At 45.7% G+C, this 24635-nt stretch overlaps 1 protein-coding gene across 1 annotated transcript in view; it reads right to left on the bottom strand.

The window, feature by feature from the left end:
- LOC139255199 (broad substrate specificity ATP-binding cassette transporter ABCG2-like) overlaps window positions 1-24635 on the bottom strand; it is a 230621-nt gene that overhangs the window by 70505 nt on the left and 135481 nt on the right. The window contains exon 9 of the mRNA XM_070873890.1: window positions 17633-17722. Within this exon, the coding sequence (XP_070729991.1) occupies window positions 17633-17722 (90 nt within the window). The remainder of the gene's footprint in view (window positions 1-17632; window positions 17723-24635) is intronic.

The raw sequence follows: 24635 nt of genomic DNA on the forward strand, positions 1-24635 counted from the left end.
CCATCTTTGGATGCAGGACAAAGCATTGGTGTTAATACCTTTGCTTTCTGAGAACATCAAAATGAGCGGCTTGTGGTCGGTTTCGAGCTCGAACTGGAGTCCAAATAGGTATTGGTGCATTTTCTTAACCCCGGATACTCATGCTAATGCTTCTTTCTCAACCATACTGTAGGCTCTTTCAGCCTTAGATAAACTTCTGGATGCATATACAACCGCTTGCAGTTTGTCTGACACATTGGCTTGCTGTAAAACACAACTGACCCCGTACGAAGATGCATCACAAGCTAGTACTAAACGTTTACACGGGTTATACAATACAAGTAACTTGTTAGAACATAGCAGGTTTCTGGCCTTATTAAAGGCTGTCTCTTGAGATTTATTCCACACCCAGTCATCGCCCTTGCGTAGCAATAAATGCAAAGGTTCCAGCAAAGTGCTCAATCCCAGTAGAAAGTTACCAAAATAGTTGAGGAGTCCCAGGAACGAATGCAGCTCCGTCACATTCTATGGTCTGGGTGCATTCTTGATGGCCTCCGTCCTGGAATCCATGGGTCTGATGCCATCCACCGCAATCTTTCTCCCCAGAAATTCGACCTCTGGTGCCAGGAAAACACACTTGGAGCATTTCAACCTGAGTCCCACTCTGTCCAGTCGCTTTAGAACCTCTTCCAGCTTGTGCAAGTGTTCGGTGGTGTTGCGACCAGTGATCAGGATGTCGTCTTGAAACACCACGGTGCGCGTAACCGATTTCAGCAGACTCTCCATGTTTCTCTGGAAGATGGCTGCAGCTGAACGAATCCCAAAGGGGCTTCTGTGATATATGAACAGTCCTTTGTGCATGTTGATGCACGTCAATTTTTTTGACGGTTCAGCCATAATGGTAAATCTTGCACAGCTCCATTGTACGATACCTTCACTGCAGCACTGCCAATGACTGGTAAGAGTTCTTTGGTGTAAGTGCGCAGCTTGGTCTGGATCGGGCTTAGTTTTGGCCTTTGTGCCTTGTTGCCCCACAGTTTCTCAAAAGCCTCCTGGCTCATAATTGACATACTCGCCCCTGTGTCCATATCCATGGAAACGGGAATGCCATTTAATTCGACTTTTAACATTATTGGAGGGCTTTTGGTGGTGAAGGTGTGTACCCCATACACTTGCTCTTCAGCCTCGGGTTGAATTGCCTCCCTTACTCGTTCAGCGTGATCCGCGCCAGATCGGTCATCTTCTGTCGACTCTGCCACGTGGTGAGTCACAGCACATCTGCACATTCGCTGGAGGTGCCCCATTATTTCACAGCCTTTGCACATGTAGTGCTTGAATCGACATTGATGGGCTCAATGATTACCCCCGCAGCGCCAATATGGTCTTAATGAATTCGCATTCACGCCCCACGGCGGTCTCTGAATCATCCAAGGTCTGGCCTCTGCAGGAGTGTAGGCCCTGCCATGTACAGTTGCGCCTGCTGAAGGCGTTATTTTCTGCACAGTACTTGTCGGTGAGCTTCGATGCTGCAAAGATATCTGTTTAGTGTTATCGTTCGTGGATATGAAAGCCTGGGCTATCATGATGGCCTTGCTCAGATCTAGGGATTCAGCAGACAGCAGTTTGCGAAGAATGACCTCGTGGCCGATTCCAAGCCCGAAAAAATCCCACAACATTTCCCCCCAAAATCCAACAAATACGCACGGTCCCGCAAGGTGTCTTAGGTCGGCGACATAGCTCACCATGTCCTGGCCCTCAGAGCGATGGTGCATATAAAAGCGATACCTGGCCATTAAGATTCTCTCCTTTGGCTTGAGGTGTTGCTGAACCAGTGTGCACAACTCTTCATATGTCGGCTCCATTGGTTTCGTCGGTGCTAGCAGATTTTTGATGAGGCCATATATCGTGGACCTGCAAACGGTGAGGAGAATCGCCCTGCGCTCGACTGCAATCTCTTCCGTATCCAGCTCGTTGGCCACGAAGTACTGGTCAAGACGCTCAACGAAGGCTTCCCAATCATCACCCTCAACAAATCTCTCAAGAATACCAACGGCAGCCATTACCGCGTGAAAGTTTGTGATCTGATAGTCGTCGGCAATTGTTATGTTCAGAATAATTCCACAGGACTGTATGCTGTAAGCTCAAACTGTTGTGACCTTGATCTCTTTAATGTAACTCCAGAGTGAGGAAGCAGCATGGTAGACTGCCTTTTATATCTGCTTGCCCAGAGTGTGCAAGTGACCTTTGGGTTTGTTATGGGTGTAAACCTGTAAATACCATGTCTAACCACAAGAGGGTTTATCCCCTGGAGTACCAAGGGATTCCACAATCCCGTGGGAGCACCTGTATATAAGGAGGCCTCACAGGCTGGAGACACACTCTGAGATCTGTAATAAAGGACTACGGTCACACCTTAATTTGAGCTTGCAGTATCTAGTCTGACTCTTTATTTAACACATAACAACTGGTGATGAGATACAGATGTCGAACCCCACCACAACAATGTAGAGAACAGTGGGCATCCTGGAGAAATTTTCAGAGGGAGATGATTGGGAAACCTTCGTGGAGCGATTCGACCAATACTTCGTGGCCAACGAGCTGGAGGGAGAAGCGAACGCTGCCAAACAAAGGGCAATCCTCCTCACCGTTTGCGGGGCACCAACATATGACCTCTTGAAAAACCTGCTCACTCCATTGAGTCATACAATTAAATTGTGCACACTGGTTCGGGAGCATCTAAACCCAAAGGAAAGCGTTCTGATGGCGAGGTATCGGTTCTATACGTACAAGAGGTCTGAAGGCCAGGAAGTGGCGAGCTACGTCGCCGAGCCAAGGCGACTTGCAGGACATTGCGAATTTGAAGGACACTTGGAGCACATGCTCAAGGACTTCTATGTACTTGGCATTGGCCATGAAGTAACACTTCGCAAACTTTTGACTGCAAAGCCCCCAACCTTGAGTAAAGCATAGAGATAGCCCAGGCATTTATCGCCACCAGTGACAATACCAAACAAATTTCTCAGCACACTAGTGCTGCTGCAAGTACTGTGATCAAAGTAAATTTGTTTTTGAATCGAAATATACAGGGTAGGACATACACGCCTGCAGCTGCACATCCGCAGATGACTCAGAGTCCACCATCAAGAGTGGTGAATACAAGGCCATTAACACCTTGTTGGCGCTGCGGGAGTGATCATCATTTCCATTCATACCGCTTCAAAGGATATGTTTGCAAGGGCTGTGGAACAATGGGACACCTCCAACACATGTGCAGACGAGTTGCAAGCCCTGCTAATCCTGCAAACCACCATGTTGCAGAGAAGGACAGATCCACGGTAGATCATGATGAACCAGAGCCTCAGATCGAGGAGGCAGAGGTGTATGGGGTGTACACATTTACCACAAAGTGTCCCCTGATAATACTGAAGGTTGAATTAAATGGACTCCCGGTGTCCATGGAGCTGGACACGGGCGCAAGCCAGTCCATAATGAGCAAAAAAACTTTCGATAAATTGTGGTGCAGCAAGGCTTCAAGGCCAATCCTGACTCCCATTCGTACTAAACCGAGAATGTACACAAAGGAACTGATTCCCGTAATTGGCAGTGCTACCGTAAAGGTCTCCTATGATGGAATGGTGCATGAGTTACCACTCTGGGTGGTACCAGACGATGGTCCCACGCTGTTCGGCAGGAGCTGGCTGGGAAAGATACGCTGGAACTGGGACGACGTCCGAGCGCTTTTGTTCGCCGACAACATCTCAGGTCCTAAGCAAGTTCCCCTTGCTTTCGAACCAGGCATTGGGAAGTTCCAAGGAGCAAATGTGCAGATCCATTTGATTCAGGGGGCGCGACCCATCCATCACAAGGCAAGAGCGATACCTTACATGACGAGAGAGAGGGTGAAGATCAAGCTGGACAGGCTGCAACGAGAGGGCATCATTTCGCCGATCGAATTCAATAAGTGGGCCAGTCCGATTGTTCCAGTTCTCAAGCGAGACGGCACCATCAGAATCTGTGGTGATTACAAAGTAATTATCAATTGTTTCTCACTGCAGGATCAATACCCGCTACCAAAGGCAGACGACTATTTGCGACGCTGGCTGGAGGAAAGACATTCACGAAGCTAGACTTGACCTCGGCTTACATGACGCAGGAGCTGGAGGAATCATCGAAAGGCCTCACCTGCATCAACATGCACAAAGGTCTCTTCATTTACAACAGATTCCCGTTTGGGATTCGATCGCCACGACAATATTCCAGAGGAACATGAAAAGCTTGCTGAAGTCGGACCCGCGCACCGTGGTCTTCCAGATCGACATCTTGGTTACATGTCGGGACACCGTCGAGCACCTGCAGAACCTGGAGGAGTCTGCTTAATCGTGTGGGGCTCAGGCTAAAACGCTCGAAGTGCATTTTCCTGGCACCTGAAGTGAAGTTGCTGCAGAGAAAAATTGTGGCAGACGGCACCAGGCCCACCAATTTGAAGAGAGAGGCAATCAAGAACGCACCGAGACCACAGAACATGACGGAGCTGCCGTCGCTTCTAGGACTTCTGAACTATTTTGGTAACTTCTTACCGGGTCTTAGCACATTGTTAGAACCCCTGTACTCCTTACTACGTAAAGGAGATGAATGGGTCTGGGGTAAAAGCCAAGAAAATGCCTTTGAGAAAGCTAGGAAGCTGTTATGTTCAAACAAATTGCTTGTGTTGTATGATCCATGTAAGCGTTTGGTACTAGCATGTGATGCATCATTGTATGGGAAATTGCAACCGGTTGCTTATGCATCCAGAAGTCTGTCTAAGGCTGAGAGGGCCTACAGTATGATCGAAAAAGAAGCGTTAGCGTGTGTTTACGGGGTAAAGAAAATGCATCAATATCTGTTCAGGCTCAAATTTGAATTGGAAACCGACCACAAGCCGCTAATATCCCTCTTTTCTGAAAGTAATCCAGAGATGGGCGCTCACATTGTCTGCGTACAAGCCACAGGCCAGGCACAGAAAACCGTGCCGATGCTCTCAGTAGGCTGCCATTGCCCACCACATGGGTGGAGATGGCACAGCCCACAGAATTAGTTATGGTAATGGAAGCATTCGAGACTGAGCAATCACCTGTTACCGCCTGACAGATTAGAACCTGGACGAGCCAGGATCCCTTACTGTCCTTAGTAAAAAAACTGTGTGCTCCATGGGAGTTGGTCGAGTGTCCCATTAGAGATGCAGGAAGAAATAAAGCCGTACCAGTGGTGCAAAGATGAAATGTTTCCACAGGCAGACTGCCTCCTATGGGGTAATCCGGTAGTTGTGCCAAAAATGGGCAGGGACACCTTCATTTGTGATCTCCACAGCACCCACCCAGGCATCGTAATGATGAAAGTGATAGCCAGATCCCACGTGTGTTGGTCCGGTATCGCTGCAGACTTAGAGTCCAGCGTGCACAAATGTAACACATGTTCCCAGTTAAGCCATGCACCCAGGGAGGCACCACTAAGTTTATGGTCCTGGCCCCCCAAACCATGGTCTAGGATCCATGTCGACTATGCAGGCCCATTCTTGGGAAAAATGTTTTTAGTGGTTGTAGATGCATACTTCAAATGGGTTGAATGTGTGCTAATGTCGGCAAGCATGTCCGCTGCCACCATTGAAAGCCTATGGGCCATGTTTGCCACGCACGGCTTGCCTGATGTCCTTGTAAGTGACAATGGGCCTTGCTTTACCAGTGCCAAAGTCAAGGGGTTCATGACCCTCAATTGGATCAAACATGTTACGTTTGCCCTGTTTAAACCAGCGTCCAATGGTCTGACAGAACGAGCAGTTCAAACAATCAAGCAGAGCTTGAAAAAGGTAACTGAAGGCTCACTGCAGACTCGCTTATCCCAAGTCCTGCTTAGTTACCGCACAAGACCCCACTCGCTCACTGGAGTCCCTCCCGCTGAACTGCTCATGAAAAAGGCACTTAAGACAAGGCTCTTGTTAGTCCACCTTGATCTACACGAACAGGTAGAGAGCAGGCGACTTCAACAGAATACATAGCATGATCACGCAAATGTGTCATGTGAAATTGAAATAAATGATCCTGTATTTGTGTTGAACTATGGACAAGGTCCCAAGTGGCTCGCTGGCACTGTTTTGGCCAAAAAGGGGAATAAGGTGTTTGTGGTGAAACTCACAAATGGACTCACCTGCAGGAAACACTTGGACCAAACCAAACTCAGATTTACGGACTATCCAGAACAACCCACAATAGACTCTACCTTTTTTGACTCTCCAACACTCACCATCCCCAGCAGCCCAGCAAGGCCAGCTACGCAGCAGCCCAGTGAAGGCCCAACAAATGACTCACCAACACCAGCATTTGCACCGAGACGATCAACCAGGGAAAGGAAGGCCCTAGATCGACTCACATTGTAAATAATTACACTATTGACTTTGGGTGGGGGGGGGAGGGGGGAGTGTTGTTATGTATGTAAACCTGTAAATACCATGTCTAACCACCAGAGGGCTTATCCCCTGGAGCCCCAAGGGATCCCACAATCCCTTGGGAGCACCTGTATATAAGGAGACCTCACAGGCTGGAGAGGCACTCTAAGATCTGTAATAAAGGACTACGGTCACACCTTACTCTGAGCTTGCAGCATCTAGTCTGACTCTTTATTCAACACATAACAGGGTCTCCCACAGGTGTGCCCCTTGGTGGCAAGTCTTACAAATTGGTAAAGTTTACATACATAAGATAGACAAATTCAGGTGTATCCCAGTGGTGTGCATTTCAAGTACACTCTAATTCAATAATGCCTGGGTTAAGGGGTGGGGTGGGTGAAGAGAAGAAATTTGATGAAGTAAGTGGGAGTTGGGATAGAGCTACCAAATAAACATTTCACTCTGTGACATTAATGATTATCTTTCCAGTGGCAGTGTTCCAGAGGAGTTGGACTTTCATCATCCATGATTCCTACCACGAAGAAGGATTCAGTTATTAAAAAAGTAAAATACTGTGGATGCTGGAAATCTGAAATAAAGAACAGAAAATGCTGGAAATACTTAGCAGGTCAGGCAGCAGCTGTAGAGAGAGAAAACATAGTTAACGTTTCAGGTTGATGACCTTTCATCTGAACAAGAAAAAATTAGAGATGTAACAGATTTAAAGCAAGTGCAGGGGAAGGAGTAGGGGTAGTGGGTGAGGGGAGGAAAGAACAAAAGAGAAGGTCTGTGAGGGGGTGGAGGGCAGGAGTGATTAAATGACAAAAAGGATGATGGCGCAAGGTGAAAGATGGTAATGGGACAAATAAAGTAATAAAAGGTGAGTCTTGAGGAGGTGTAAATGAAAATAGCAGAATCATTACCAACAGTTGCTGTTTGAAAAAATGGGGGCAGAGGTAAAATTTGAAATTCTTGAACTCAATGTTGAGTTTGGAAGATTGTAAAGTACCTAATTGAAAGATGAGGTACTCATAAAATCATAGAAATTTACGGCACAGAAGGAGGCCATTCATCCGACTGTGTTTGTGCCGAAAAAGAGCTATCCAGCTTAATCCCACTTTACAGCTCTTGGTCCGTAGCCTTGTAGGTTACAGCACTTCAAGTGCATATTCAAGTACTTTTTAAATGTGATGAGGGTTTCTGCCTCCACCACCCTTTCAGGTAGTGATTTCCAGATGCCACCACACTCTAGGTGAAAAATGTTCTCCTCAACTCCCCTCTAATCTTACCAATGAGCTTAAATCTATGCCCTCTGGTTGTTGACCTCCCTGCTCAGGGAAATAGGTCCTTCCCATCCACTCTATCTAGGCCCCTTATAATTTTATAGATTTCAATTAAATCTCCCCTCAGCCTCCTCTGTTCCAAAGAAAACAGCCTATCCAATCTTTCCTCATAGCTGAAATTCTCCAGTCCTGGCAACATCCTTGTAAATCTCTTGTTATGCAATCACATCTTTCCTGTAATGTGGTGACCAGAACTGTATGCAGTACTCTAGCTATGGCCTAACCAGTATTTTATGCAGTTCAAGCATAACCGCCCTGCTCTTATATTCTATGCCTTGGCTAATAAAAGGAAAATATCCTGTATGCCTTCTTAACCACCTTATCAACCTGTCCTGCTACCTTCAGGGATCTGTGGACATGCACTCCAAGTTCCTCTTCAACCTGTTCCTCTATACTTCTCAGCATCCTACCATTTATTGTGTATTCCCTTGCCTTGTATTACCTCACACTTCTCTGGATTGAATTCCATTTGCCACTTTTCTGCCCAGCTGACCAGTCCATTGATAGCTTCCTGTACTACAGCTTGCTCCCTCACTATCAATCACAGCCAATTTTTGTATCATCTGCAAACTTCTTCATCATGCTCCCTACGTTGAAGTCTAAATCATTGATATATACCACAAAAAGCAAGGGATATAGTACTGCAGAACCTCACTGGAAACAGCCTTCCAATCACAAAAACACCCATTGACCATTACCTTTTTCTTCCTGCCACTGAGCCAATTTTGGATCTAACTTGCAACTTTTCCTTGGATCCCCTGGGCTTTTAGTTTTCTGACCAGTCTGCCATGTGGGACTTTGTCAAAAGCTTTGCTAAAATCCATTTAGACTATATCAAAGGTACTACCCTCATCAACCCTCCTTGATACCTCCTCAAAAAATTAGTCAAGTTAGTCAGACATGACCGTCCCTTAACAAATCCACGCTGACTATCCTTGATTAAGCTGTGCCTTTCAAAATGACGATTAATACTGTCCTTTAGAATTTTTTCCAATAATTTGCCCACCACCGAAGGTAGGCTGACTGGCCTGTAATTACTCGGTCTATCTCTTTCTCCCTTTTTAAACAATAGTACAACGTTAACAGTCCTCCAGTCCTCCGGCACCACACCCGTAGCCAGAGAGGATTGGAAAATGACAGTCAGAGCCTCCACTATTTAGTCCCTTGCTTCTATTAAGAGCCTGGGATACAATTCATCCAGGTCTGGTGATTTTTCTACTTTCAAAGATGCTAACTGCTTAATATTTTTTCTCTCACTATGTTTATCTGACCTATTATTTCACACTCCTCCTTAACTACAATACCTGCATCGTCCCTCTCTTCTGTGCTGTTCCTCGAGCTTCACTGGAACATTGGAGGCTAAGGACAGGGAGGTCAGAGTGGGGGTGGGGTGGAGAATTAAAATGACAGACGAACAGAAGCTTGGGTTCAAGCAAGTGTTCCTCAAGGCAGTCACCCAATCTGCATTTTGTCTCCCCAATGTAGAGGAGGCCGCATCATGAGGAGCGAATGCAGTGTACTAAATTGAAAGTTGTACAAGTATAGCACCTCACCTTTCAATTAGGCACTTTACAGCCTTCTGGACTCAACACTGAGTTCAACAATTTCAGATTATAACCTCTGCCCCCATTTTTTCAGACAGCAACTTTTGTCATTTAATATTTCCTGCCTTCTGCCCTATCACAGACTTTCCCTTTTTTTCTTTTCCCTCCTCCCCCTGCCTCTGTATTTGCTTAAATTCTGTTTCATCTCCAACTTTTCCCAGTTCTAATGAAAAGTCATCGACCTGAAATGCTATCTCTGTTTCTCTCTTCACAGTTGCTGCCTGACCTGCTGAGTATTAGTTCTGTCAGTTAATGGGTAACAAGGTCTTCTCTCCACCACGAAAACCAATGACTCCACAGCTTCATTGTAGAATCTATAGGCTCACTCCCTGCGGCAACAAACAGCCATCAAGATTTGTACAGAACTCTTATTTCTCCTTGACCGTCTCTTGAGCAGCTGCACACCCAATAATCCTGACAATGAGATGCTGCTGCATCAGTGAACCTTCCCTTTAAGTCGTGAAAAAGTCTGTGGTAATCATTACTTGCAATTAGACTGACTCCAATATTGGTCCAGCTTTTCAGTGTAATGCCAATGAACTTCGGGGCTAGAAACTGCCCTTAACCCTGATTGGGGGCGGTAACCTCACGGGGGAGGGACTTAATGCACCCAGCCTGGATGTCCCACCCCCTGATGCGGAATTGGAGTGTATGCCCCTCAAAGGAAGCGGAGCGCTGTCTTCGGCGCTCTGCTTCCTTTGAGAGGCGCTCCTGGGGCAGTAGAGCAGCACTGAGTTCAGCGCCGTGTGGAGCAGGCCAGCACTGCGGATGCTCTGCATAGCGCAAACGTGCTTCAATACCCCTCCCCTTCCATTAAAGGGGAGGGCTGCTGTGCATTCTGCGACCCCTTTGGTGGCCGCCACTGGGCCACCAGGGGCGGGATCGACCGGGCCAGCAGCCTGGCACACAAAAACTTCAATGAGGTTGGTCAAACAAGACTTTCCCTTTTGAAATCCTTGCTGACTATTCATTATTATGACACTCCCGTGCAGTGGTGAGGGAGTGCTGCACTGTCGGAGATGCAGAACTCCAGCAGTGGATGTCCACCAGCCTCACGACCTGGGGGGCAATTTCCCCCATGGCGCATTAAGGGGTCGGTGTGGTGCAGTGAGGGATCGGCACGCACGCTGATGACATCATGCTGGTTGTGTGCCGGCCCGGGGCTTTAATCGTGGGGCGTGGCGATGCCTGGTCATCGCCTCCCAAACCTCCCACCCCCAGGAGGCGCTAACAGGGTTAAAAAAAGGGGCAATTTCGCCCCGAGCTTTTAGACTAGAATCATGACTAAAATCAATTTAATGAGGAGTGAGCATACATTTTGCATACATTCTAGATGATTTTCAGGTGGTGCAGCTTCACCTTTTTTAGTCTTAATACTGCCCATTTCTTGGTGAAAACAAATTTCTAGCACAATGTGGCATTGATGGGAAAAATAGCAGCCTTCAGATGGATCGAGAACTAGCTCTCATCATTTACTCAGAATAAGGAAACTGCAGCGACAGCAGTGATAAATACTGAGAGAGGGAAAAGAAAATACTGACTAAGATAAACCAAGAGAGAAAAATATAAAATACCGTTAGAGTGAGAGAAATGGGATAGGAAGAATAGAACTTTATTTTTCTATGGTGCCTTATAACCAATGTTCCCCCTAAAGAAGAAGAAAGACTTGATTTATATAGCGCCTTTCATGACGGCCGGATGTCTCAAAGCGCTTTACAGCCAATGAATTACTTTCGGAGTGTAGTCACTGTTATAATGTGGGAAACACAGCAGGCAATTTTGCGCACAAGTTCCCACAGCAATGTGATAATGACCAGATAATCTGTTTTTGTTATGTTGATTGAGGGATAAATATTGGCCAGGATACTGGGGTTAACTCCCCTGCTGTACTTCGAAATAGTGCATTGGGATCTTTTACATCCACCTGAGAGAGCAGATGGGGCCTCAGTTTAACGTTTCATCCAAATGACAGCACCTCCGACAGTGCAGCACTCCCTCACCACTGCACTGGAGTGTCATAATAATGAATAGTCAGCTGGATTTCAAAAGGGAAAGTCTTGCTTGACTTTTTGAAGAGGTAACAGAGAAAGTAGACAATGGTGATGCAGAAGATGTCATTTATCTAGAATTTCAAAAGGCCTTCGATTAGGTACTCCATAATAGACTGATGAACATGGTCAGAGAATGCGGAGTCAGCAGACACATAGCAGAACGGATAGCTAGCTGGCTTCAAGACAGAAAGCAGAGAGCAAAGGTAAAATAGCTATTCATAGTGACATAGTGGTAGTGGTGTTCCACAAAGATCAGCGCTGGGACCACTGTTGTTCATAATTTATATTAACAATTTCAGACTTTGGAATCAAAAACACAATTTCTAAATTTGCGGATGACACCAAATTGGGGGATGGGGAAAAGTCAATACTGAGGGGGACTGCAACAAATTACAGGAGGATGTTAATAAACTTGAAGAATGGGCATATAATTGTCAAATGAAGTCCAACACAGATAAATGTGTGGTACTACATTTTGTTTGGAAGAATAGGGAGTTATTACTTGGAGGGTGTGTGTCTTGGTGGGGTACAGTATCTCGGAGTACAAATAAACAAATCACTAAAAGTTGTGACACAGTTTAGCAAGGCTATAAAAAAAAGGAAAGCAAGCACTAGGGTTTATTTCTACAAGTATAGGATTGAAAAGTAGAGAAGGCATAAACACAGGCATGAACTGGTTGGACCGAATGGCTTGTTTCTGTGCCGTATATTACATAGAAACATAGAAAATAGGTGCAGGAGTAGGCCATTTGGCCCTTCGAGCCTGCACTGCCATTCAATGAGTTCAAGGCTGAACATGCAACTTCAGTACCCCATTCCTGCTTTCTCGCCATACACCTTGATCCCCCTAGTAGTAAGGACTATATCGAACTCCTTTTTGAATATATTTAGTGAAGTGGCCTCAACAACTTTCTGTGGTAGAGAATTCCACAGGTTCACCACTCTGTGGGTGAAGAAGTTTCTCCTCATCTCGGTCCTAAATGGCTTACCCCTTATCCTTAGACTGTGACCCCTGGTTCTGGACTTCCCCAACATTGGGAACATTCTTCCTGCATCCACACCTGGAGTATTGTGTACAGTTTTGGTCTCCTAACTTGAGGAAGGACATTCTTGCTATTGAGGGAGTGCAGCGAAGATTCACCAGACTGATTCCCGGGAGGGTGGGACTGACCTATCAAGGAAGACTGGATCAACTGGGCTTGTATTCACTGGAGTTCAGAAGAATGAGAGGGGACCTCATAGAAACGTTTAAAATTCTAACGGGTTTAGACAGGTTAGATGGAGGAAGAATGTTCCCAATGTTGGGGAAGTCCAGAACCAGGGGTCACAGTCTAAGGATAAGGGGTAAGCCATTTAGGACCGAGATGAGGAGAAACTGCTTCACCCAGAGAGTGGTGAACCTGTGGAATTCTCTACCACAGAAAGTAGTTGAGGCCAATTCACTAAATATATTCAAAAGGGAGTTAGATGAAGTCCTTACTACTCGGGAGATCAAGGGGTATAGCGAGAAAGCAGGAAGGGGATACTGACATGAACTCATTGAATGGCGGTGCAGGCTAGAAGGGCTGAATGGCCTGCTCCTGCACCTATTTTCTATGTTTCTATGTTTCTATGTTTCCAACCTGTCTTAACCCGTCAGAATTTTAAACGTTTCTATGAGATTCCTTCTTATTCTTCTGAACTCCAGTGAATACAAGTCCAGTTGATCCAGTCAGTCCCGCCATCCCGGGAATCAGTCTGGTGAACCTTCGCTGCACTCCCTCAATAGCAAGAATGTCCTTCCTCAAGTTAGAAGACCAAAACTGCACACAATACTCCAGGTGTGACCTCACCAAGGTCCTGTACAACTGTAGTTACACCTCCCTGCCCCTGTGCTCAAATCCCCTCACTATGAAGGCCAACATGCCATTTGCTTTCTTAACCGCCTGTTGTACCTGCATGCCAACCTTCAATGACTGATGTACCATGGCACTCAGATCTCGTTGCACCTCCCCTTTTCCTAATCTGTCACCATTCAGTTAATAGTCTATCTCTCTGTTTTTACCACCAAAGTGGATAACCTCACATTTATCCACATTATACTTCATCTGCCATGCATTTGCCCACTCACCTAACCTATCCAAGTCACTCTGCAGCCTCATAGCATCCTCCTCGCAGCTCACACTGCCACCCAACTTGGTGTCATCTGCAAATTTGGAAATACTACATTTAATCCCCTCGTCTAAATCATTCATGTACAATGTAAACAGCTGGGGCCCCAGCACAGAACCTTGCGGTACCCCACTAGTCACTGCCTGCCATTCTGAAAAGTACCCATTTACTCCTACTCTTTGCTTCCTGTCTGCCAACCAGTTCTCAATCCACATCAGCACACTACCCCCAATCTCATGTGCTTTAACTTTGCACATTAATCTCTTGTGTGGGACCTTGTCGAAAGCCTTCTGAAAGTCCAAATACACCACATCAACTGGTTCTCCCACTCTACTGGAAACATCCTCAAAAAATTGCAGAAGATTTGTCAAGCATGATTTCCCTATCACAAATCCATGTTGACTTGGACCTATCATGTCACCTCTTTCCAAATGCGCTGCTATGACATCCTTAATAATTGATTCCATCATTTTACCCACTACCGATGTCAGGCTGACCGGTCTATAATTCCCTGTTTACTCTCTCCCTCCTTTTTTTTAAAGTTACATTGGCTACCCTCCACTCCATAGGAACTGATCCAGAATCTATGGAATGTTGGAAAATGACGGTCAATGCATTCGCTATTTCCAAGGCCACGTCCTTAAGTACTCTGGGATGCAGTCCATCAGGCCCTGGAGATTTATCGGCCTTCAATCCCATCAATTTTCCCAACACAATTTCCCGACTAATAAGGATTTCCCTCAGTTCCTCCTTCTTACTAGACCCTCTGACCCCTTTTATATCCAGAAGGTTGTTTGTGTCCTCCTTAGTGAATACCGAACCAAAGTACTTGTTCAATTGGCCTGCCATTTCTTTGTTCCCCGTTATGACTTCATCTGATTCTGACTGCAAGGGACCTACGTTTGTCTTTACTAACCTTTTTCTCTTTACATATCTATAGAAGCTTTTGCAGTCTATCTTAATGTTCCCTGCAAGCTTCCTCTCGTACTCTATTTTCCCTGCCCGATTCAAACCCTTTGTCCTCCTCTGCTGAGTTCTAAATTTCACCCAGTCCCCGGGAATTAACTGTTTCATTCTCCATCCTAATGTAGAATTCCACCATATTATGGTTATTCTTCCCCAAGGGACCTCGCACAACGAGATTGTTAATTAATCCTCTCTCATTGCACAACACCCAGTCTAAGATGGCCTCCCCCCTAGTTGATTCCTCGACATATTGGTCCAGAAAACCATCCCTTATGCCCTCCAGGAAACTGCTATTTCTGGCCAATTTGTATGCCACTTCCTTGGCTTTAATACTATCCCTGATTTCCCTTGATAGCCACGGTTGAGCCACCTTCCCTTTTTTATTTTTACGTCAGACAGGAATGTACAATTGTTGTGGTTCATCCATGCGGTCTCTAAATGTCTGCCATTGCCCATCCACTGTCAACCTCTTAAGTATCATTTGCCAATCTATCCTAGCCAATTCATGCCTCATACCTTCAAAGTTACCCTTCTTTAAGTTCTGGACCATGGTCTCTGAATTAACTGTTTCATTCTCCATCCTAATGTAGAATTCCACCATATTATGGTTACTCCTCCCCAAGGGGCCTCGCACAACGAGATTGCTAATTAATCCTCTCTCATTACACAACACCCAGTCTAAGATGGCCTCCCCCCAAATTGGTTCCTTGGCACATTGGTCCAGAAAACCATTCCTTATGCACTCCAGGAAATCCTCCTCCACCTTATTGCTTCCAGTTTGGTTAGCCCAATCTATATGCATATTAAAGTCACCCATGATAACTGCTGCACCTTTATTGCATACATCCCTAATTTCCTGTTTGCTGCCCTCCCCAACATCACTACTACTGTTTGGAGGTCTGTACACAACTACCACTAATGTTTTTTGCCCTTTGGTGTTCTGCAGATCTACCATATAGATTCCATATCACCCAAGCTAATATCCGACCTAACAATTGCATTAATCTCCTCTTTAACCAGCAATGCTACCCCACCTCCTTTTCCTTTTATTCTATCCTTCCTGAATGTTAAATACCCTTGTATGTTGAGTTCCCAGCCCTGATCATCCTGGAGCCACGTCTCTGTAATCCCAATCACATCATATCTGTTAACTTCTATTTGCACAGTTAATTCATCCACCTTATTATGGATACTCCTTGCATTAAGACACAAAGCCTTCAGGCTTGTTTTTTTAATACCCTTTGTCCTTTTAGAATTATGATGTAGTGTGGCCCTTTTTGATTCTTGCCTTTGTTTACTCGGCCTTCCACTATTGCTTTTTACCTTTCTACCATCTGTTTCTCACTCCATATTACTTCGCCCTGTTTCGCTGCATAGGTTCCCATCCCCCTGCCATATTAGTTTAAACACTCCCGAACTGCAGTAGCAAATGTTACCACTAGGACATCAGTTCCAGTCCTGCCCAAGTGCAGACCGTCCCTTTTGTACAGGTCCCACTTCCCCCAGAACTGGTTCCAATGTCCCAGGAATTTGAATCCCTCCCTCTTGCACCACTGCTCAAGCCACGTATTTATTCTAACTATCCTGCTCCCTCTACTCTGATTAGCACGTGGCACTGGTAGTAATCCAGAGATTACTACCTTTGAGGTCCTACTTTTTAATTTAACTCCTAGCTCCCTAAATTTAGCTTGTAGGACCTCTTCCCGCTTCTTACCTATATCGTTGGTCCCTACATGTACCACGACAACTGACTGTTCACCCTCCCTCTCCAGAATGCTCTGCAGTCGCTCCGAGACATCCTTGACCCTTGCTCCAGGGAGGCAACATACCATCCTGGAGTCTCGGTTGCGGCCGCAGAAACTCCTATCTATTCCCCTTACAATAGAGTCCCCTATCACTATAGCTCTCCCATTCTTTTTCCCACCCTTCTGTGCAACTGAGCTACCCATGGTGCCATGAACCTGGCTGCTGGTGCCTTCCCCTGGTAAGTCATCTCCCCCAACAGTATCCAAAACGGTATATCTGTTTTGCAGGGAGATGACCGCAGGGGACTCCTGCACTACCTTCCTGCTCTTGCCTTGTCTCTTGGTCACCCATTCACTATCTGTCCTAACCCTTACCTGCGGTGTGACCAACTCACTAAATGTGCTATCCACAACATTCTCAGCATCGCGCATGCTCCAGACTGAGTCCATCCGCAGCTCCAGTTCCGTCATGTGGTCTGTCAGGAGCTGCAGCTGGACACACTTCCCGCACACATCGTAGCCAGGGACACTTTCTAGTGTCCCTGACTTCCCACTTCTATGTAAAAGAAAGAAAAACTTGGATTTATATAGCGCCTTTCATGACCACCGGACCTCTCAAAGTGCTTTACAGCAAATGAAGTACTTTTGGAGTGTAGTCACTGTTGTAATGTAGGAATATATGTAATACAATTAGTGGAAACATTGCTTATCACATCTTCAGGATTCCCAAAGTGCTTCACAATTCGTGCATTTCTTTTAAAGTGCAGTCACTTTTGTTATGTTGGCAAATGTGGCAACCAGTAAGGACAGAACACGATTCCACAAACAGCAAGTGAGATGAATGAATAGTTATTTGTTTTTTTTGGTGGTGTTGGCTAAGGGAGAAATGTTGGCTAGGACACAAAGAACTCCCTTCTCTTCTTCAAATAGAGCCAAGGGATCTTGTATGTGTACCTGAAAAGGTAGAGGAGGCCTCGGATTAACATTTTGTTCACAAGATGGAAGAAAAAGAATGCTAACCATATAAGTTTTGACAACTTTTTTTTCAGACTTATCTGTACCTCCATCCAAAAAGGTCTGAGATGGTGGAGCCCAGCCCTAAAAAGTTTTAAAACAAGAAGCCCAGCCCAAAAGTGTTGGAGATGATAGGACCCAGCCTGAAAAGGTTTCAGAATCACTGTCTTGGACTGTTTAATGCTGATTGAATCAGTAATTGAGCAGAGTTCAGTATCTTGTCCAATGTAAGTGAATACAATAACTGATGCAACATGAAGGAATGGATTATTCTGTAGATACACTGTACAACATCAGTAATCAGAACATCTAAAAGGTTCCTAATAAATAAACATTTGATAAGCAACAGTTGCACACTTACATGAAGATTTTCTTGTATTGGATGAACAATACAACGGCAGATACACTGCTAAAGCACTGGTAGGAAGCAAGGAAATGGAAAGAGCCTACCCTACAATATAAGAGATACATAATCAGCCAACTTCATCTGGAATATGCAATAACAATTACGAATGCATGTTATGGTGTAGCGCCTTGCCTGGTGGGAGTGCATATTGGGAAATCCTCTCTGCTCCCATTTCCTGATATTTGCAGCATTTATCTTTATCCTAGCAAATATCTTGCAACATCCTGCTAGAAGTTATGTAAGAAAAAGGATGTTTGCAGTTGGATACTGGGGACACTGATTTATCAGCACTGGAGATGATTCTGGGATATGGCAGTACAGGGATTGGTTCTCTGAGTCTAACAATATTTGAGGTGGGCTCCCAGAGTCTGGAAGCCCCTGAAGTGAGGTTCACGGTTTTAAGAACATTGGCAATTGAAGATCCAGAAACACTGGGGAAGGTCCTAGGATCTGGGTTCAAATTAAGATAAATCTTAGCATCTGTGAGTTCTCAAGGTGTCAGAACAATGGGCATGGTTATGTGATCATGGGGCAATGGGAATGTGATCTAGAGGTTTCTGAGCAATGAGGGAGTTGCAGGTTTTTGAAGTGGAGAAAAAAAAGTTTAAGGAGGGAGATCCTGAGGTATAGCAAGACTAAGGAGGGGTTTTTAGAACACTGGGGATGACTGGTATCTAGCAGTATTTTTCGTTTCTTTCTTTCAGACAGTTTGTGCCCTCAGTCGCTACCACAACCTGTACTACTCCTCTTCCATCCTACTCGACTGCTGCCATCCCAGACTTGAATTTTCCCTTGAATAATCCTCCAGCTATCCTGTATGCCTCGCATGGCATTTTCTGAAGGGCCACAAGACACCTGTTGCCTTCTACTGACCAGCAGCATCTGCAACTGCCCCATTCTCGACAGTTGTCCCCCTTCCTGACTAACGTACCCGCTGGGAGCTTAACTCACCAACCTCCTTCCGGTCCCACTCAACCCTGACCTCTTGGACTCTGCCAGTGGGTCAACAACCACTGGCCCTCTCTGCATTTCCCTCCTGGATTTCTGTTCACTTACACACAAGACCCTTGCCATCTATGACCTTGTTGTTAATGATTATACTGACATCCTCGGCATGAGTTCGAGCGGCCGAATGGCCTTCTTCCGTGCTATAACTATTCCATGATTCTATGATTCTATCCTCGGCTGACTGAAACTTGGCTCATGGATGGTGAAATCTTGCCCCTTACTGAAGCCTATTCACTTAGCTTTACTTTCCAATATCTACCTGTTCAAAATACCATGGTGACTATGTGGACCTTATCACCAAGTTACATGTTGTATCTACCCCTACTCCTCTGGTACCTTCTCCTCAACATGTTCCACCTCACCCATCTCTCATTTAAAATTCTCATTGTCTGTCACAGCTCACCCAAGACTCAACCCGGGTTTCTTCCTGAGATATCCTCCATTCCTCAATCTCTACGCTGAGCGTCTCTTCATCCTTGGTGATAACATAGGAATTGCTAAATAAAAAAAGATCAAGGTCCACCTAGTTTGCCCTCTACATAGAAACATAGAAAAATAGAAAATAGGTGCAGGAGTAGGCCATTGGGCCCTTCGAGCCTGTACCACGATTCAATATGATCATGGCTGATCATGCAACTTCAGTACTCCATTCCTGCTTTCTCTCCATACCCCTTGATCCCTTTAGCCGTAAGTCTAACTCTCTTTTGAATATATCTAACGAACTGGCCTCAACAACTTCCTGTGGTAGAGAATTCCACAGGTTCACAATTCTCTGAATGAAGAAGTTTCTCCTCATCTCGGTCCTAAATGGCTTACCCCTTATCCTTAGATTGTGACCCCTGGTTCTGGACTTTTCCAACATCGGGAACATTCTTCCTGCATCTAACTTGTCTAATCCCGTCAGAATTTTATACGTTTCTATGAAATACCCTTTCATTCTTCCAAATTCCAGTGAATATAAGCCTTGTCAATCCAGTCTTTCTTCATATGTCAGTCCTGCCATCCCGGGAATTAGTCTGGTGAACCTTCGCTGCACTCCCCCAATAGCAAGAATGTCCTTCCTCAGATTAGGAGACCAAAACTGCACACAATACTCAAGGTGTGGTTTTACCAAGGCCCTGTACAACTGCAGTAAGACCTCCCTGCTCCTATACTCAAATCCTCTCGCTATGCAGGCCAGCATGCCATTTGCTTTATTTACTGCCTGCTGTACCTGCATGCCTGCCTTCAATGACTGATGTACCATGATACCCAGGTCTCGTTGCATCTCCCCTTTTCCTAATCTGTCACTATTCAGATAATAATCTGCCTTCCTGTTTTTGCCACCAAAGTGGATAACCTCATACTTATCCACATTATAATGCATCTGCAATGCATTTGCCCATTCACCTAACCTGTCCAAGTCACCCTGCAGCCTCCTAGCATCCTCTTCGCAGCTCGAACTGCCACCCAGCTTAGTGTCATCTTCAAACTTGGAGATATTACATTCAATTCCTTCGTCTAAATCCTGGTGGTCACATGATTCAATGATAATAAAGTTGTTGACTAATCATAGCAATCAATTTCTATCTATTAGTCTACAACAGCCCCAGACATGAAAAGCCCAGTGGTTGAAAGCTTTGGGAACCATAGGGATGAAATTTAACTCAGGCAGGGATGTAAAACAGGTGGCATCATATCTGTCATCAGTTACATGCCCTGCCCAATATTCAGTTCCATTGAAGTCACTGTAACTTAATGACCCAGAATTTGTGGTCAGCTGCGAAGTGAAAATGTTCGTTGCTGACCCTGAGGTAACCTTTGAACAAGAATCTCGCAATCCTGTGTCAAGAACTTCGGGTTTTCCGACCTTCAATTCAAATCAACGAACTGTAGTGGGGCTCCCCTTGTGCAGACTGCTGCGATGTCAACAGGCTGTCTAACCAACCAATCAAAAGACAGAATTCTCACAGACAGCGAACAAGGAAATATAGAAACATAAAAACATAGAAAATAGGGGCAGTAGTAGGCCATCAGGCCCTTCGAGTCTGCACCGCCATTCAATATGATCATGGCTGATCCTCTATCTCAACATCATATTCCCGCTTTTTCTCCATACCTCTTGATGCCTTTTGTTTCTAGAAATCTATCTATCTCCTTCTTAAATATATTCAGTGACTTGGCCTCCACAGCCTTCTGTGGTAGAGAATTCCACAGGTTCACCACCGTCTGAGTGAAAAAATTTCTCCTCATCTCCGTCCTAAATTTCCTACCCCGTATCCTGAGACTGTGGCGCCTTGTTCTGGACTTCCCAGCCAGGGGAAACATCCTCCCCGCATCCAGTCTATCCAGCCCAGTCAGAATTTTATACTTTTCAATGTGATCCCCTCTCATTCTTCGAAACTCTAGTGAATACCGGCCTAGTCGATCCAATCTCTCCTCATACGACAGTACTGCCATCCCAGGAATCAATCTGGTGAACCTTCTGGTGAACTCTGGAAGTGGGTAAGCTCTTAAAATTCTAACTTTTTAGAATAGTTTGAGACTGCAAAATAAAGACTGGGGCACTCGCATGGATAAAGGTAAACCTGAAATAATGGACAAACTTTAAAAAAGAAATTAAAATGTTTTTGGAAGGTTTCTTAAAAAAATGTTTTATTAAAATGGACAAATTTCATACTGCACAAAATTAAAATTAATTTTTCAGGCACTTAACATTTATTTAGCAGTACCTTTGGGTCTAACTTTTAGTAGAGAATTTGACAATGCACATGCTGCGGAAGAACCAAAGTTTCCCATCAATTTCAAAGATTTGGCTGATTACACAGCTCTGTGGGGTGGTGGGGGGGGGGGGTGGCGGCAGGGGAAGGAGGTGGTACACAGCGTAACCTGTTTCGGAGCTTTCAATGACTAACTGCAACTTCGGGATTTCCACATACGTCTGCACCTGCGCAAAATCACGAAGTTGCGGTCAGTTTCAAAGGCGGAATGATGGCGAACGCTGTCAGTTCGCCGTCATCCCAAACCCAAATTCCAGGCTAATATCGGACTGAACATATAATGTGCTAAAGACACTTGTGCTTCCCAAGCATACTACACTTACCACGTGTCATGTCTCAACTTGGTCATATACTGTTTCCCAAAATGTTATTTTAATATTCATCTCTGCTTCTCTCACTCTCTGTCCTCTAAATTTACCATCCTCCTATCCTGTTTAAACTTCTCCTTCCAGATAACTTCCCAGATTCACGGCCACTCCCTCAATCTTGCCATATCCCATGATCTCTCTTCCATCATCTCAATTACTGATAAGGCCATCTCTGACCACTTCCTTATATCATTCACTGCTCACATCCCCCTTTCAAACTCACTCCCTTCCACAATCTCTCCCACAAGTCAGTTGCAACTGCCAAGCCTTTAACCCTCTATTTATCAAGATACTTTTGCAGCTGTCAAATTGCTCAGCCATTCCTTCATTTTTACCATTGATGCCCTTGTTTCCAGCAAAAACTTTATTGTCTGTCCTTTTGGTATGGCCTTCAACTTCGTTCCCTCAAGTTCAAGTAGTGTTGACTTGAGCATATCTGGCCTAATTCTGCCAAAACCATACTCTATTCTAGAATCATTGTGCAGAGCACAAAGTTAATCTCCAGCTGCTTTTCTCCACTACCAACTGTCCCCTTAAACTCTTCTTCCCTTCCACCTACACCCTCATGTACAAAAACACATTCACTGAGCTTATGAAATCTTTTATCACTGAGATTGATGCTATTTGTTCAGCTGCATATGCTACTATCCCTCTTCCCTTGTCCACCAAGCCAAACTTCCCCCAGTCCCCTGCCCTTACCTTGAACCTGCATCTCTCTTTAGTTTCTCTCCCACTTCCCTCCGTACCCTCTCTGATCTAATCTTTTCCATGAGACCTACCTCCTACTCCCTTGACTCAATTCCCACTAAACTCCTGACCACCCAGTTCTCATCCTGGCCCTCATGCTAGCTGACATTGTAATTGGTTCCCACTCTTCGGGTACTGTTTCCTTGCTTTTGCAAACTGACATCATCACACCTTCCATAAAAAACTTAACTTTAACCCCTCTGTCTTTAGAAATTTATATCTATTTCCTGGATCAAGGGTCCCTACCATACCCACCTCCCTGTGATCGGAGACCCCACCACAAGGCCTCCGATCACCTCCACAGGCCTCTCCACATCTCCCCACCCCCAGGTCTTCCCTCCAAATGATGATGATGAGGCCCACCACAATCCTCAGGTGGCTGACCCCGATCCACCGGACCTCGTGCTAATCCTCCGTAGCCCCCGATCTCCAACACCTCCACCCCCCCTCCCCCGTGATCTCCGTTTGCCTGCTGATCCGGAAACCCAGCCGATGCTCTCTCCCCCCCACCCCGATTGCCGACCTCCCCCTCCCAATCATCGTCCCCCCGATCGTAAAACCCCCCTCCTCCGCTGATCATGATCCCCCTCCCACGATCCCTCCCCTGGACTGACCCTTGCTATTTTGGAGCTCAACGCTCCAGCTACTGCCCTCTCTTAAACATGCACAGCTGAACACATGTTCAGCAGCAGGAAGGACACCCCACCAGCGCTATTTAAAAGGATCATCACTACTTACAGGTTAGTTGCTGATTGATTTCTACTGGCTGTTGCTGAGTTTATACAAGTCAATGGTGGTTTGTAAAGTTATTTCAAGATGCTGAAGTCTACAGGGAATGGTGTGGCAGGTGCTGGAGGACTTTGTCCTGACTTCACTGATTCTGCACAGAGCACTTGCTTGCAGATATGGGTGCAGTAGTAGGCATTCAACCTGGCCTACAGCATGACAGAGAGAATGAGAAGAGGCAACACAGAGCCAGATAAACTACTGGCAGATGGAGGAGGAGGGGGAGAAGGCTTTCAGCAGGAGGTCATATCTGACATGGGTGTTCAGGGAGCAATACTGCTAACTGAACCTCAGCGAGTAACAGTGTGTCAGAGGTCTGTGCTTCACCAAGGACGTCCCACTGAAATCTGCCACCTGTTGCAGCCACAAGTGCAACCTCAGAGCAGGGTAAGTATCGCATTGCCAGTGGATGTGAACGTCACGGTGGCAATGAACTTTTATGCTTTGGGCTCCTTCCAGTCTGAAGCAGGAGATATTTGCAACAGCTCCCAGAGGCAGAGGAAGAGGAGGAGGAAGAGGATGAAGAGGAGGAAGAGAAAGGGAGGAGGCAACCCAGACAGCCCCTTTCTGGCTGGGATGTCCGTCACCGACTCAACCGGCTGCGATGCCAGTAAACGCAACCCCAAGTCCACATTCACCAACAGTCCCACACCTTGCCTTCCCCTCTGATACTGGCCATCACAGCATTTACTTGACCACAATGCAACCAAGTGGAATGCCTACTATTGCGAAATAAACATTCCAAACCAATTTTATAAATCAAACCATGCTTTATGACATACAAATGTGAACTAATCACCCTTGTGCATTCCCTTAGTGCCTGAGTTTCATGTGCCTTTGCCTGTCCTAGTGCTCCTTCACAGTGCTACCCCAGTGGCTGCAGCATAGCTGGTGGAAGATTTCTGACTTTCAGTGGGGAGACTGCAGATGGCCTTGCAGGATGACTTCGAAGAGCCCTGGGCATAGAAGACTTGGCTTCTGACTGCACCATCTTGGTATGTGAGTCAGCAGTCTGGGATGGCTGGCTGACAGGCAACAGCAAAGGCACTGGCGGAGTGGCCGGGGTGGAAGGATGAATGTTATCATTCTGAAAGAGAACAGCAGGTTTATGCTCCATGGAGCCACTGCAACTCCCCTGGGTGGTGCCTCAGCAATTCAAGTAATCTGTTGGGAGGATAGATTGCTGGCTGCTGTGACAAACTACAACCCCATTTGAATGCTTGTAACTGTAGCCACGAAGGCAGCAGTCTGAGCTAGCGTGGCAGCAAGTGTAACATAGCCAAGTTTGCT

The sequence above is a fragment of the Pristiophorus japonicus genome, chromosome 3, assembly GCF_044704955.1.
Source record: "Pristiophorus japonicus isolate sPriJap1 chromosome 3, sPriJap1.hap1, whole genome shotgun sequence".
Lineage (NCBI taxonomy): Eukaryota > Metazoa > Chordata > Chondrichthyes > Pristiophoridae > Pristiophorus > Pristiophorus japonicus.